At 38.9% G+C, this 17,116-nt stretch overlaps 1 protein-coding gene across 1 annotated transcript in view; it reads left to right on the top strand.

Annotated features, from left to right (window-relative positions):
• The window catches only part of LOC126260454 (dynein axonemal heavy chain 6), a 1,163,459-nt gene that overhangs the window by 233,940 nt on the left and 912,403 nt on the right, over nt 1-17,116 (top strand). Inside the window, exons 26-42 of the mRNA XM_049957783.1 lie at nt 2,018-2,150; nt 2,390-2,436; nt 3,052-3,103; nt 3,570-3,724; nt 3,881-3,965; nt 4,173-4,510; nt 7,174-7,322; nt 7,473-7,575; nt 7,786-7,889; nt 7,933-8,047; nt 8,206-8,334; nt 9,382-9,469; nt 9,815-9,901; nt 10,987-11,161; nt 11,358-11,511; nt 13,395-13,473; nt 15,018-15,185. Of these exons, the coding sequence (XP_049813740.1) occupies nt 2,018-2,150; nt 2,390-2,436; nt 3,052-3,103; nt 3,570-3,724; nt 3,881-3,965; nt 4,173-4,510; nt 7,174-7,322; nt 7,473-7,575; nt 7,786-7,889; nt 7,933-8,047; nt 8,206-8,334; nt 9,382-9,469; nt 9,815-9,901; nt 10,987-11,161; nt 11,358-11,511; nt 13,395-13,473; nt 15,018-15,185 (2,161 nt within the window). The remainder of the gene's footprint in view (nt 1-2,017; nt 2,151-2,389; nt 2,437-3,051; nt 3,104-3,569; nt 3,725-3,880; nt 3,966-4,172; nt 4,511-7,173; nt 7,323-7,472; nt 7,576-7,785; nt 7,890-7,932; nt 8,048-8,205; nt 8,335-9,381; nt 9,470-9,814; nt 9,902-10,986; nt 11,162-11,357; nt 11,512-13,394; nt 13,474-15,017; nt 15,186-17,116) is intronic.

Here is a 17,116-nt window from a genome sequence, read left to right as displayed (position 1 = left end):
GGTTTTAAGGGGGAGGGTAAGGAGTCATTCCAATCCCGGGAGCGGAAAGACTTACCTTAGGGGGAAAAAAGGACGGGTATACACTCGCACACGCACACATATCCATCCACACATATACAGACACAAGCAGACATATTCAAAGACGAAGAGTTTGAGCCACTTCCTCCTTTGCCTCCTCTTTCCATTCACATAGCCATCTAAGGATTGTTTTTTAAGCCTCCCCTCCGTTCTTAATGTGTATCAAATCCAGTTTTGTTTCCTTCATTTTATTACATATTTGGTCACTCGCTCTTCTCAGCACCACTTCAGTTTTCACTGTATCCATCCAACTTATTCAATCCAGCCTCCATCATATCCAAATTTCAAAGGTTCCAACCTTGCTTGTATCTTTCTTCCTCAGTGTTCACATTTCAACACCATGCAAAAGGACATTTTGTTAGCCTTTTTCTTAAACCTTTGTCCATGTTGCTGTAGAAAATTCCCCTTTTCTTATAAAATGCCTCATTCACCATTGCTGTTCTGGTTTTAATGTTAGTGCTGCTCTTTCAGTCCATTTCTGCCCTACTTCCAAGCTGTTTAAAGCTTTGCACATATTCTAATAGTTCTCCATACAGCCTTATCTTTACTTTTTTTATTTCCACCCAGTGCCATTACTTTTGTTTCCTTTGTATTTATTTTCATTCCACAAATATTTCCACTATATCCCGTAATTCTCTTTGACCTGTTTCTAGGAAGACCATGCCATCTACAAACCTCAAACACTATATTCTTCTTCCTCCTACTTTTACCCACTTGTCTTCTGGTAGGCAATGGCCAATCATAATTTCTAATATTGATTGGAAAGGGTTTAAACATTTTAATATTTCTCCTGGTATCGTGTCTGTACCTACTGCTGTCCCATTTATCATTGCAGCTATTGTATTCTTTGCTTCTTCATTATGACTGTCAGTACTTTTTCATTCTCAGTGACACTGTGCATGGAGTCAAGTTCCAGAGTTTGTTGGTTTGTGATCTGAGTCTTATAAATCTCTTAAATAATCTTCCTATTTCTGTAAGATGTCCTCACAATCTTTGTATGCTACATTTGTCTCTTTACTGAGAATCTCCATAATAGCACTTCCTGTCCTGTTTAGGTCCCATGTTGTAGTCTTTACTCTGTAGTACAGTAAATCATATCTTCCCTTCCTCTCCAGTTATTCAGTTGAGTCATTTTCCTTATTTAGCCATTTCTTCCTAGCCTACTTTGTTTCTCTATGCAATTTGTTATTCAGCCTCCAGTACATTTTTCTTGCATCTTTATTGTTTTTATTTTCAAATTTTCTTTTCTTTGCCATCTGCAAAATCATCTCATGTGTAACCCATGGCATTTTTGCCCTTTTCCCATTTACATACCCTATACTTTTCTACCTTGCTGTTACAGTTCCTTCCTTCAATGAATTCCAGTACTTGTTGACACTGTCAGAGGGTTATTTGTCTTGTAAAGTGTTAGTACATTCAAATGATAGCATTTCTGTAATTATTTCTCTCCTGTATCTGTTCTGTAGGTCCCACTTCTTCACCATTCCATCCTTGTTCAGTCTTTTTTTCCCTTCAGTTTTAGAGTCCTTTTCATTAATCTGTAAAAACAGAGTGCTTAAAGGATCACTTTGTTGTCCACCTGTCTGACTCCAAATATTAAGAACCCCTTTTCTCAGGAACAAGTGTACATATCAAGTTCAAATTTTTGTCATGCATTAAGACTTATGGCCCATTGAATATGTAAAAATTTTAAGCTTCTAAATCACTTAAAATCATTAATTTATATTTCTATAATACAATCACATATTTTTAGTCATTTTTCATCCTTCTGTCTGTCTGTCCATCTGTTATCCCTTAACCTGAAACATCTCTCAAATGTGTCTAACTAGAAACGTTTGTTCTCTTAGTTCTCATAACATTTTTAATCACATAACTTCACATTGGTTGACAAAAATAAATAATCAGCTAATTCATATTATATGTAAATTTAATTATTCAGCCTTTTTTGTTTACAGTATTTAAAATAAACATGAAATATCATGAGTATGTGCAGTCATTTAGTATCAGTATTGAACTGATAGTTAATGTTGTTACATCAGTCACCATCTGCATGAAAATAAATTGCCAAAAATGTAAATGAAGGTAATAGTCTAATGAACTGAAAATATTAAATCATAGCACATTTACATAGCTGACACACACATCTTTCTACTACATTCTTATTTGCCATTCTCCTTTTGTTGGGTGCACAGCACTTCATATACTCTCCCTCTCTCCTGTTCTATCTCTTGGTATGGCTGGATTCCTGAATGCCTTCCAGAACTTTGTGGATGATTGCCTTGATATCTCATGGTAAATTTTGAATTTACAGGTGCCTCCTTAAATGTGGCTCATTTCAGTTTCATGGCTAGACTCCTGGTGAATTTGAGATGATCCATTATGGTGTTTCCTCTGTAGCATAAATACAGAAAAAAGATTTTGACACAACTTGATGTTTACTGGTTTGTAAAAATGGTTCAAATGGCTCTGAGCACTATGGGACTCAACTGCTGAGGTCATTAGTCCCCTAGAACTTAGAACTAGTTAAACCTAACTAACCTAAGGACATCACAAACATCCATGCCCGAGGCAGGATTCGAACCTGCGACCGTAGCGGTCTTGCGGTTCCAGACTGCAGCGCCTTTAACCGCACGGCCACTTCGGCCGGCTTACTGGTTTGTAATAGACTGCCATCAGCCAGTGTCGTGTATGTCTGTCTGATGAATATTTGGCACACTTCATGTCAAGCAAATCTACACCAGATTTCATTGCATTTTAGTTGCAGATAACCCAGGCTCATTTTTTATAGTATCTTTATCAATTGTGTAATGCATTGAAGTTACAAGAATAACTACTTTGTTTCTCTTAGGAACAAATGAAGGCAGTGTTGTGTTTTCAGAGAAGCCATAGAATGTTGATCCAATTAGTCTGCTTTTATCAGTCAAAATCTCTGGGGAAAATTTGTGCTTGTTCTTTCTGACTGTTCCCACATAGGTTAGTCCCCTCTTTTTTTGCTCACCAGTGACTTCTATAGTTGAAACCAGTGGTCAGTGATAATGTTTCTGTTACTTCTTTCTATTGATTTGCAGAAACATATGGCAGGGCGTTGGTTTGGCCAACTGTTTCTCTTCTTCTGTCAGGCCACATCCCTCACTCCCTTTTCCTGTGTCTACATTGATCAGCCAGAACCTTATGGCAACTTACTCAATAGCCTGTTGTCCAACTTTGGCACACATAACAGTGACAATATGTCATGGCATGGAAGCAATGAGGCAGTGGTTGGTCACTGGGGGGAGTTGACTCCACATCTGCTCACACAAGCCACCTAATTCCCATAAATTCTGGGGAGGGGGGTGATGAACTCTGACACCACATTCAATCACATGCCAAATGTATTCAGTTGGGTTCAGATCTGGTGAGTGGGTGGAGGGGAGGGGGGTGGGGCGCAGCACATCATCTCTGTAATTGGATGGATTAGTTGCTGTCTGCAATTGTAACCTTATTTTACTCAGTTTCACATTTGTATCTAAAACTGTTTTGTCTAACATGTCAGCAGGCCTTTTCCCCAAATTTCAACTTTTTGCTGTTAGTACAGGCATTCCATCTTTCAAAATGTTGTGTTGAAGTGGTTTTTGTTGTAATTTGGACACATAACACAACCAAGAATGTTAGTACAACTTTATTAGACTGTGGCATGTACGCCAACCACCATAACATACATTCGACACAATAAGAGAAGGCAGATGTATACAAGCAGTAATAACATGATAACTGAGAGCAAGCATAGTGTGGCAGGGTTTAAATAAGCACTCGCCTGTGGCAGGCTCTATCGGAAGTTCACTGTATTGTTCTTTCACGGTGCACTCTCGCATATGACAAAACACTGCTAATGCACACTGCTTTCAAGTGTAAGCAGATTACTTCAATCCTTTTCCCTTGGCGAACAGCTTGGATTCACGAGATGTCCATGGCATCTTCCTCTCCGAAGCTCTGACTGAGATGATGTGCTGATACTGCGTGTATGGTTGGAAGTACTTGGGGTGCGGGTAGAGTAGCAGTCTGAATTCTTGTGTCGACCCATATGGACGTTGACGTGAGCTCCATGTTCACATCAGGTCCAGCACCTGGTAGTGGCGGTGTCCTGCAATTGGCATCTGAGGCAGAGGAGATGGCTCTGGTAGCAGTACTGGTAGCAGTATTGGAAAAGCTGCACCAGCTTCATCCACCAGTGATGGGGGATCCCTTACATGTCTTCTCAGCGACATACCTACCTCAAGTGATCTGTCGCGCGACGCAGTCTGCCTTAGTGATGTCTGTGTCCTGGCTGGGGTTGCTGGTCATCCACCTGCAGGCGCAACTGGTCATAATGACGCGCACAGAGGCACTCCTCCATACAGGTGTTTCAGAGAAAGCAGTCGCACCATCGAGAGATGACATCAGGAATCCATTTTGGGTGACGACCAAACCCCTGAACCCAGACAGCCACCACATGCCAGAAACAGGACAATGCTTGCAGGGACTGGCTTCCCTGGTTGGGCCGCAGGAGATGAAGAAGCATTCGGGGTAGAAACCTGTGTAGCAGTTCGGTGTGGCTGTTGGCCCCAAGCAGTGTGTACCAATAGGAAAACAGAAATTTATCCAAGCCAACTTCCAATAGTCATGTACTTTTTCATTTGCAGTTTCAATGTTCTAATAAATGTTTCGGCCTCACCATTTGACTGTGGATGGAAGGGCAGGCCGAAAATGTGGTGAATCCTGTAGGCGTTGAAGAAGCAGGCAAACACCTGTAACACAAACTGAGGGCCATTATCAGAGACCAATGTTGCCTGAAGTGCTGTGACGGAAAACATTTTCAATAGGGCCACCACAATGGCAGAGGTGAAAGCTGTTGGACAATAAACAACATATAAGAATCGAGAGAATGCATCAATAACTATTAGCCAGTTTATATTAAGGAAAGGCCGTCAAAATTGAAGTGGAGACAGTCCCAGGCTGTGGGCATGGAGACAACATTGCCCGCAGGGCAGCTTTCTGCAATGTGCATTGAGAAAATGCCATAACCAAACCAGCAATGTCATCATCCAAACCAGGCCAAAAAACTATCATTGTGGGCTGATGTTTTGGAGCATGAACCCCCTGCCCCCCATGGTCAGCATACAGCAATTCCAGGATCTCAGAAAGGAGAGCCAAGGGAACCACTACATGAGGAGCTGAATAGTCTGTATCAAGGTGTAGATCTCCAGGAATGACAGAGAAACAATAACGAAACACATAGTAGTTATGGAGGGGGTCAGATGCCTGCAACGAAGGTGCCTCAGGCCAGACATGTTTTACGCATTATACCACTTTACATAAAATCAGATCGGTAGTACTAGTCTGCATGACCTGAGTGCTAGTGATTGGAAAACTATTGACAGTTTGTTGAGCGCATTCATCACTGTGGACATAGAACAACTCCTCCCAACTGAAAACTGGGTCTGGACCAGCCAGAAGATGGGAGAGTGTGTCAGAATTTGCATTTTTAGCGATGAGGCAGAAGTCAATCTCATAGTAGTACAAGAGAGGAACAGTGCCCAATGTTGGAAACGATGTGCTGCTTTGTCTGGCAATGATGCTGAAGGATTGAACAATGAAACTAATCACTTGTGATATGTGACGAAATGGAATTTTACACCATACAGGATAACATGAAACTTCTTTAGGCCATAAACAATGGCAAGGGCATCTTTATTTGTGACTATCTTTTCTGAGAGAATTAAGCATCTTCGATGTGTATGCAGTGGGCCACTTGGGGCCATCAGAATATTTATGAGCTAACACTGCCCCCAGTGCATGCTGGGCCACATCTGTTACTAACACTAAATGTTGAACCAGTTGGTAGGTTATGAGGCAAGGTGCAGATTGTAACATAGGCTCCAGTTTGGAAAACGTCATTTCACATGCCTGCGACCAGTGGAAAGACGTCCCTTTTGCTGAAAGGCATGTAATGGTTGTGCAACCAACACCACCCCAGGCAAAAACTGATGATAATAAGTGATCTTACCAAGAAACAGGAGTTCTTGACCAACATAAGACGCAGAAGAGCCACAATGGCAGAGACATTCTGATGAAGGGTTCTGATACCAGTACTAGAGACCCTGAACTCAAGATAAACAATACAAGGCTGAAAAAAGTGGCACTTTTCTAAATTTCATTTTAACCCTGTGGCCTGCAACACCAAAAAGAGTGTACATTAGTTATTGAGATATTCAGCACTGGAGGCAATAGAGACTGCAATACCATCAAGATAGTTGGCACAGCCAGGCACAGACCTTGTGAGTTGTTCGAGAAACCATTGAAAAATCATGGTTCATTGGCCGTGCCAAATGGTAACCACTTATATTAACACAAGCCTTAAAATGTATTAACGAGCAAGAGCCATTGAGAGTCAGCATGAAAGGGAAGCTGAAAATACGCATCGGAGAGGTTGATCTTGAAAAAATACTGGCGACCGGACAGCTTATTAAAAAGTTTGACAGGGAATGGCAAGGGATATGTGTCAATGATGACTGAGTATTGACAGAAACTTTGAAATTGCAGCAAAGGCATAACTGTCCTGATGCTTCTTGACGATGACTAAGGGTGTAGCCCATTCACTGGATGCGATTGGTTGGACTATCTTTGAGGCTGTGAGCTGGTCAAGCTTTGCCTTGACTTGGCCATGGAGTGCCTTTGGCACAAGGCAAGCCCGAAAAAATGGAGTATGGCTGAAGGTTTCATGGTGATGGGGGTATTGAAATTATTGGCACAACCCAAGCCCGCAGAAAACAGGGTGGAAAATTCAGAGCATTAAGGGTCAAGTTGTGTATAGAGCACTTGATCAGAGATGAGATTAATTGCATCAGAAATAGTAAACCCGAAAAGGTTAAAGACATCCAAACCAAACAAATTTTCGGTGCGTGCATTGTTCAGCACCAGAAAAGTCAATGGATGAACCACAGATTTATATGTTTCTGGGGCTGAGAAACTACCTAATATCGGAATGCTTTGTTTATTGTTGGTGACTGAGGGACATGACACTGCTGCTGATGGGGGCAAACCCAAGCCCATATATGTTTGCAAGTAATGACAGGGCAGCACCAGTGTCGATTTTCAGGTGCAAAACCTTCTGATAAACCTTGCTTATTGGGTGCAAAGGAGATTGCTGATACACAATTGACATCAATGTCATCATCTGGAATACGCTGTTGGAATTTTGGTTTACAAACGGGAGACCAAGGATTACTGTGAACCATTGCCAACATTGTAAGGTGGTGTGGTGCTACTAACCCTGACTCTGTGACATGATTTATTTGCATAGGCAACCTTGACTGTTGATGACATGGCTAATTCTTAGAATATCTGCTATGTGATCTTGGTGAAAACATTATTGACAGATGTAATTACAATATGGGTTATGAAAACATTATTGACAGAATAATGTGCACATGTCTAGCTTGTAGGCAAAAACAATCAGAACAACTAAGCAGTCTGCAAAAAGTTTGCTATGGTTAAAAGGATAAACTGTTACGATGCTGGGCCAAGCAAAAACTGCTCCACTGCCACTTGCACTGCTCAGTATTTTTGCAGTTTCACTATCAGACAGATTAGGTTGGATTACATTTGCTAATTTAGATGACAGTTCTGATATTTCATAATCAGTGGAAATGGTAGCCTGAACTTCTTGAGAAGTGTTGATGGTGCTAACAGTATATCAGACTTCAGCTAAAGAAGGATCTGGATGTTGTAATGCTTGAGCATGAACTTCACTGTCTGGTGCTATCTGATCATGTCATGTATAAATTATTCTGCATGTGATACTCCACAAGAACATGACAACTAACATTTTTGACTTAGGCCTTGCACATCTGTGTCCATGATGCATAACTGCCAGATGTTGCATTATGAAGTTGAAGGATCTCTAAACAAGCAGCCACCATATGCATTTCTATGGCTGAATGTTCACTTAAAAGTGGATGAGTAGTGGTGAGGGGTGGCAGTGATGACTCAAAGTGGATGATTTGACCATCAGATGAACTAAGTTGCATTGCATTTGCTGAGTGAGATGGCAGTTCTGATATTTCACAATCAGTGGAATTGGTAGTCTGAGTTGCTTGAGAAATCTTTGAGGTGCTAGCCAGATGCCAAACTTCAGCTAAAGAAGGATTGATCGCTATAATGCTTGAATGTTCACTTCACTCTCAGGAGCTAATCATGTCATGTATTAGTGATTCTGTGCATGATAGTTCACAAGAACATGTAAATTGGCATTTTCTACCTGGGCCTTGAGTGTCTGGGACCCATGATGCAAAACTTGTCAGTTTTTTTATGAAGTTGAAGAAACTATAAACAGGCAGTCAGCTCTTGCATTTCTGTAACAAAATGTTCATTTAAAAGTGAGCAAAAAGTGGCAAGGGCAGACTGATGAGTCAAATAAAGTGGGCAGTTTTTTCCTGGTATAATAGAGCTGTGGGTTCATATATAATAGAAAGGGTCTCAATCACTCATGGCTTGTAATGTTGCACGCCTGCAAACAAAGTGCTTTGGATACTCTTCCTGGTCGTTTTGAGCTTTGTTGAGTGGTGGGAAAGCTGGAGTTGTAAAAAGTGACTGTCCATCAGATTGTGTGCCAGCTTGTGCTACTGCTCAAGCTGTCATTTCCAGAGCCTGAGAAACTGGTAGAACATTTTGGCTGAAACACGCACCAAAACCACTTGACAAGTTGTTACTCAGCATGGGGTGGGTTACAGTTCCTAAAAATTCTTATCTCTACTGTTGTAAGTCTCCTCGTAGTCAGTACAGTACTCTACAAATTTGCTGCATGAATTACACATCAGTGCTTCATCTAGGCATTTTCATGTATCCATTTACTTTTGTTTCATCTACTGAAGGTGCATTGGTCATTGAAGCTGTGTGTGGAAGCAGTACACATTAGGCAGACAGACAATTTCATGGGCTAACAAAACATTGATAGTAGGTAACAACAAAGCCCAAATCATAGACTAGAAAAAATACACATAGGTTTTCATCAGTAGGTTGTTGTAAATGTCAGTGGGTTGCCAAGTGAGGCTGCGGTAGTCCACAACTGCCCTTAAATCCGCTTTACCCCATGAACTGGCACCAGCAGATGTATCCTTTTCCATGGTGCATAGCAACCTTGTCAAACATAAGCATAATTATGTTGACTGATGTGTTAATATGTTGGGCAGGATTACAAGAATTTGTCTGTTCTATTGTAACAAAAAGTAAAAGTCATCACTGGGTCTACATTTAACAGTTTAAATCATAATGTCATCAACTGTGCAGGTTTTTAAGTGTGGTAACTATTCATCATTATCAGTGGAAGAACAGCTACAGTTAAATTCATCAGTTATCTTTATAGTCATGAAAACAAGTGAAAATATCCTATAAAGTTGAATCTGTCTCTTATTTTACATTCAGTGACTAAATTCATTAAAAGAATTTACTTTACTACAGTTTTTAATTACATTTTGTACAATAATATTTTTACAATAATCTTAACACATCTATTTGTGAGTAGGATACACAATAATTTTAATAATCTTAACACCGAGCATCCACTAAGTCTCTCTGCAGCAGTTAGCCTCATGTGTCTTGATGTGTGTGGCATGCTAGGTTGGCAGCGTGTGTTTGGTGGACCAGCAGTGGTAGGGAAGGGGTAGTAGTGTTGCATGTGCATTCCAGATATAGTTGTGTTATTGTATAATTCTTGTACAAGCTGAGTGTAGTGAGAATGCTTACTATTTCAACGAGGACATTTTCAGTGGAAGAGTTCTTCTGAGTAGGAGGAAACTTCACGGAGCATGTGAGAAGGCAGTTTAGATTGTATCTTTCTGCTTAAATGTGTGCATGTTGTGATACTCTATGTGGGTTAATTCGCAAATTCCAGACAACAAGCTCAGTTCATGATGCACCATGAACTGGTAGGCCCACAATTTTAAAGGAATGGGAGCTTGACAACATTTTGGACGCATTGTTGCAGTGTCCAATAAAATAAGTGAGGAGATTATCACAAGAGACTAACATCTCTGATACGGCAGCACATAAGGCTGTAACTAAAGAACTGGTAATGTATCTGTATAAAATTACTGCTGTGCAACAGTTTTATTCTATGGACCATGGGAAATGAATAACATTTTGTGAACGGTTTCAGCAATTTGTTAACTGATATGAAGGTGGTGTTTTAGATCACATATTTGTTGCTGATGAGGGTTTGTTTCACCTATCTGGCTATATTAATTCCCAGAATTCATGAAGTTGGTCATCTGAAAATCAAAATGCCTGAAGACAGACACCATTGCTCACAGAGAAAATTAGAGTGTGGGTTCCCGTAACGTGAGTGTGAATTATAAGGCTGATCATTATTGATACAGCCATCACTTTTGATGTCTATTGTTCCCAGATAATTTATCCATTTATTGCCCTGCTTAATGACAATGAGATCAGTCATTCATTTTTTTCAACTTGACAATGCTGCTACTCATACAGCACACAATTCCCTATGACTCTTAAATGGAATATGTGGAGACAGACTAATTATGAATGGTCTATAGTCCCCGCACTCACTGGATCTGTCTCTGCCTGACTGTTTCTGTTGGGGTGTGACAAAAACATTTGTGTATCAAAATAACCCAAAGACAATAGATGAACTGAAGACAGCAACATTTGATTATATGCATTTGATTACACGTGAAACGTTGGTAAAGGTGTTCACAAATAAAAGTAAATGTGTTGAACCGTGGTTTCAATAAAGTGGAAAACATTTTCAGCACCTACTGTGATGGTGAATACAGTGTATTTAATTGTAATGAAAATAATTAATTAATTTCACTCTTTTATTTGTAATGATGTTGAATCCAATTTTCCAACATAACTGTATGTTCTTTTCAGTTATGGAGAAATTTAGAAAACTTCTTACATCCTATCATCAACAAATTGATGATATCAATAAACTCCAGGATTCTCAAGATATTGGAATTTTCCAGTTAGTGTTTGAGAGATTAAAGGGAACTGTATTGCCAGTTACGACAGCTTTATTAGGTGCAGTTGAGCTTACGTTACCACGGTAAGTAGTTTGGCTTTCAACTTGAGTATGTGTTAACAAGGGGAAAAAATATATAATTTTCAAATGGACACATGATTTAAAGAAATGGGATCATGTTAATTTTCTTACATTTAAGATAAATAAACTTCTCTTTGTTTGTTGCAAATAATACAAGCTGCATAAGAATTGAAAACATAATGCTATTACTTTATTAGAGTATCATTAACATTAAAAAATACACTCATGTCAGAGTTTGCATTCCAGTGGTTGCTTTGGTAGAAAGAAATCATGATTATTATTATAGAGCAAATGGGAATTTGGGAAAATCTAAACCATGCCCATTGTTTACATTTTCATTGCAAGAAGTTTTGGTGCAGATACATTAAACAGACAGCATACACAAACATTTACAAAACCAATGCATATCCTTTCATTTCGTTACTGCTTTCTCCCCTACTTCATTTTCTTCATTAACTCTATTCTCTTATGTTATATTCACATAGAAGGCATTATAAACAATGGTTAAGGAAGATGTTTCTTGAAGTTCAAACTTTTTACATTCTTCAATCTCACTGTTAGAGTAATTGACTTTCATTACCATTTGATTCTGTATGAAGTCTCAGAATTTGCAGTTATTTTACTTGTTGTTGAGCAGTAGCCTTATTTCTGTGATGGGAAACTCTGTAGCCCACTCAGCAAGTGACACTATCAGCCACGTGGGAATATAATGTACAAAATCTGCATCATATGACCTGTTCTCATACATCCTTGCTCAAAACGCCTTACTCTTTTGCTAACAAGAACGCCTTGAATTATAGCCATTTTGAAATTCCTATTTTGTACAGCACAATTGCAGAATATGTTACAATATTCTTCAGACCATTATTCAGTGTCTCACTATCATACTGAAACATCCATGGTCCAATTTTGTCACTTTTTCATGAGGCAAGCACTTCATGTCACATAAACACTGTAACCACCTCACTCCCAAAGTCATGAATTCCAAGATTATGACAGAGCAAAGTGGTGCAGTGGCCAGCAAATTGGAGTCGTATTCGCTAGGATGACAGTTCAAATTCTTACATGGTCATCCAGATTTAGGTTTACCATGATTTCCCTAAATTCCTCTGGGTGCATGATGAGATGGCATCTTTGGAAAGGGCATGCGCCACTTGCTTTCCTTATCCTTTTGTAATCTGAGATTGTTATCCATTTATAATGACGTCATTGTTGATGGGCCATTAAACTCCAATGTTTCTTCCTTCCTTCCTTTCCTTACATCCTTCTTCCAATGTTATGCACATTTAATTATTGTCTACAGAACTAGGCATAATTTGCTGACATTTCAACATTTCTCCAAATTCAACTGAAAAGAAATGTTTCCAGAGAAGCTTTATTCTTCCCATTTCTGAGGTACTTTCTTGCAGTCTACCCCTTCTACAGATACAGCTAATGAGTATTTTTCAATGTTTCTCCCTGTACATTATTTGTAATCTGGTTATAAATTTCAAATTTATAACACTTTTGCCAAGTGTCATAAGTCTTCCAATTTTTTCCCTGCAGATACATGCATACAGATCATACATAATTTGTGTGTTTAATTTGGAGGAATGACATTTTTGGTCATATATTGGCTTCTAAAATAATCATTCATGTGTATGAAAATATCTTCTTTAGATGTAGATTTATCAACTTTTGCAAACTGTGATTGCCCCCTTACATCCAGTTTTTCTGATCTATGAACCACAGTTCTGGGAACCCTGTGTAATCGACAACTTCTTTTTACCACTTTTAAAAATGCAAGACTCACTTACCACAAAATAATCTTCTTTTGAATGCATTGTGAGAGTATGCATAGTTTCTTTTGTTTCCTTTTGAAAGGTTTTAGTAGTTCTTCCATTTGATCTGCTATTGTGTGGCACTTTTTCTCTCTCTCTCTCTGAACAGAATATACATTGAAACTATTTTGTACATCAACATTTATGAAGGTCAAAAACTCTCTGTGAGCTGCCTTTAAGTGTGAATTTATGACTTCAACATTCACCTTAGTAGTACAGTTGTTCTTGTACTTACAACTGGACAGCTCTGGAAGACATTTTTCTCCATCATTTTGGCCACTTGTAGTTGTATACACCTTTATTGATTTCTTGAATGACTTTCATACTCTGTTGATCCATTTACATGAATTTCTTTAGTGTTTTCTCCTCTGTCAGTTTGTGTTTGTTTATTACTATTGTATCATTTATGTTAAAAGATGAGTTACACATTGATCTTCAATGGAAATGCTGTAATTATTTACAAAACATCAGTTTCTGTGACATGTAAGGAACTAGGTGAGAGTTATTTATTCTTGGCATTGTGTGAACACAGTTTCATGTGGTTCAGTATCATTGTGGCTCTCTGGCAGAATGTACAATACAACATTGTTATTTCATTATGTAGTGATATGTTCCAATTACCCTCATATCTGACTACACGTAAATTATAACCTAAAAAATTGGAATATGCAAATATGTAATATGCTGTTTTTACTTACTTTTGCCATCTCCAGATTCCCTGTGAATGTGAAACTCTAAACCATAGTCCACCATGTTCAACACTTGATGGACATGGCCCACTGAACAAAAGCTCCCATTGCATGGAAGTACACAAATCTGTCAATAGATGATGGTGAAAGACACACTCTAGAACATGATTAGTTTTTTCCACTGCAAGATCTTTATCTCAGCTACAAGAAGCAAAGCACAACTAACAAATGGACTTGTCTGTATTCTTATTGAAATGTCCAAATTAAACAAGGCATTATATCTTCCAGCAGTGTATCTTCTGGAACTTAATTCATGTGATTTGAGCTAACTAATGTGTGAAGTGTGAAAGTAGTTGGTTAGTACTTAAAAAAGTGGATCATTCATCACCCTGAAGATTGTTCATATAATCCTTGTAATGGTCATTTACCTCCAAGCTTAGAGCTGAAAAATTAAGTCAACAAGGTACTGAATCTTAAAAATTTGGTTTTGTATTTTGATGCCTGAGTATTGATACAGCAGATGATTTCATAGATCTAGTGCAAGGTTCTGTACACATTGATCCTTAAGATTTCCAAAGCATACTGATCTTGACGTATTTACTTAATTTTACATTGGAACTTTAAAAATCAAAATAACTCATCATAATAGTAAATTATATCATTTCAGTGATTTAAGTGTGAAGGATGTGTACAATATTCAAGGATAATTGTTTCGAAGGAAAGGGTTTGTGTCAATTATTGGCAGTTCATACTCTTCCTATAACTTTCTTCCACTTTCAGCATCCTGTATAAGTAAAAGGACAAGTTTTGAAGTTGATTCCATAGCAATGGAAAAACACAGTGACTTGCACCATGAATAAAGAATTATACTGACATTACTTTATATGAAATTGCCTACTAGCCAAGTATCCTTCAGTGCTTGTTGTGTGATTACTTGTTATGTTTTAGTATTTCTATGTAAGAGTAATTCCTGTACTAAGTGATTTGAGATGTATTTCAGATGCAACACTCTCAGGAAACATTATTTATTTTTTCTTGCAAGAAACTTATGTACATCACTTTAATACATGACTGTAAGCTTAAAGTCATGAGAAGTTGATCTTTCTACTGTGGTTACACTTTATATATGACTTGTCAATCTCTAAATTATATGGAAATGTAATTAAGGTTCAGGAAAGAACAGAAAGAGGAAAAACTGGACTGTAAAGAGAAAACTAAAATTCGCCGTATGACTGATGAAGTTTGGGCTACTTCATTATACATTTAGTGGTTTATCATATGTTTGTGAATCTAAACAAAGTTAAGGCCATGTAATGCAAATTCTTGGATCTCTGTCATTCTTTTCCATAGAGAATTCAAATAAAAGAAGGGAAACTCTTGTGGTTCTTTATCTAAATATTGGTGCTTCACTCAAAATAGATGTTTTTAAATCTGTCTGCCACAAACTACTGTGGTGGAAGCTTCTTCTTTCACACCAGGAAGAATTGATAACTACTTGTATAAATGACAAATTCAGGAGTACTTCAGTAATCTTTCTATACTTGCAATAGTTGTGATTGTGGATACATATTTAAAAATATGATTATTTTTCCAGAATTTGACTAGCCCCAATTTTTGCAAAGGCAGATGTAATGTCACATATAGACGTTATGAAGCATGCCACTAACTTTGCCTATGTATGATTATATAAAGATGAGATTAAATCTTTCTTAAAAGCAGTGGGTCAAAGAGCAATTAACTAGTAGGATGTGCATTCAAGTTCTAAGGCCTCTGATTTTTTTTCTAATTAACTACTCACCCGAAATCGATGAAACTGGCGTTACTTGTCGACGTAATTGCCCTGCAGATGTACACATTTTTCACAATGCTGATGCTATGATTCCATGGCAGGGGCGAAGGCTTCTTTAGGAGTCTGTTTTGACAACTGGAAAATTGCTGAGGCAATAGCAGCACGGCTGGTGAATGTGCGACTACGGAGAGTGTCTTTCATTGTTGGAAAAAGCCAAAAGTCACTAGGAGCCAGCTCAGGTGAGTAGGGAGCATGAGGAATCACTTCAAAGTTGTTATCACGAAGAAACTGTTGCGTAACGTTAGCTCGATGTGCGGGTGCGTTGTCTTGGTGAAACAGCACACGCGCAGCCCTTCCTGGACGTTTTTGTTGCCGTGCAGGAAGGAATTTGTTCTTCAAAACATTTTTGTAGGATGCACCTGTTACCGTAGTGCCCTTTGGAATGCAATGGGTAAGGATTACGCCCTCGCTGTCCCAGAACATGGACACCATCATTTTTTCAGCACTGGTGGTTACCCGAAATTTTTTTGGTAGCGGTGAATCTGTGTGCTTCCATTGATCTGACTGGCGCTTTGTTTCTGGATTGAAAAATGGCATCCACGTCTCATCCATTGTCACAACCAACAAAAAGGAAGTCCCATTCACGCTGTTGTTGCACGTCAACATTGCTTGGCAACATGCCACACGGGCAGCCATGTGGTTGTCCGTCAGCATTCGTGGCACCCACCTGGATGACACTTTTCGCATTTTCAGGTCGTCATGCAGGATTGTGTGCACAGAACCCACAGAAATGCCAACTCTGGAGGCGATCTGTCCAACAGTCATTCGGCGATCCCCCAAAACAGTTCTCTCCACTTTCTCGATCATGTCGTCAGACCGGCTTGTGCGAGCCCGAGGTTGTTTCGGTTTGTTGTCACACGATGTTCTGCCTTCATTAAACTGTTGCACCCACGAACGCTCTTTCGACACATCCATAACTCCATCACCACATGTCTCCTTCACCTGTCGATGAATATCAATTGGTTTCACACCACGCAAATTGAGAAAATGAATGATTGCACGCTGTTCAAGTAAGGAAAACGTCGCCATTTTAAGTATTTAAAACAGTTCTCAAACTCGCCGCTGGCGGTAAAATTCCATCTGCCGTACGGTGCTACCATCTCTGGGACGTATTGACAATGAACGCGGCCTCATTTTATAACAATGCGCATGTTTCTATCTCTTTCCAGTCCGGAGAAAAAAAATCGGAGACCTTAGAACTTGAATGCACCTCGTATATCTGATTTGTCAAGGCTTGATCTCCTTTTTCATAAAATGAAAGAAAGTATGAATATGTGACATCTGAATGTTGCAAGCAGCCAAAGATTGTCATGATATATACTCAAATCAGAATTTTACGTTACACCATTGCATATATCACAAATAAATGAAACAGTTTAGACCATGGAATAATTAGAACTGCCACCCGTCATTCCTTAGGAGAGGTTACATTACAAAGTTTACTAACTTTTGCTGGAATGCCGGCAAAAAACTGATGCACCAAGAAGGGGAAGATGAAAAAAATGAGACTTCAAGGTTTGAGAGGATACATGATATTATTTCAGTGATAACAAAATTGTGAAATTTACAAACAACTTGGTAGTATGAGCCCACTCACCAG

Source organism: Schistocerca nitens, chromosome 5, assembly GCF_023898315.1.
Source record: "Schistocerca nitens isolate TAMUIC-IGC-003100 chromosome 5, iqSchNite1.1, whole genome shotgun sequence".
Taxonomy (NCBI): Eukaryota; Metazoa; Arthropoda; class Insecta; order Orthoptera; family Acrididae; genus Schistocerca; species Schistocerca nitens.
Note: the sequence above shows the minus strand (reverse complement) of the source record. Positions and strands in the feature narration are given on the sequence as shown.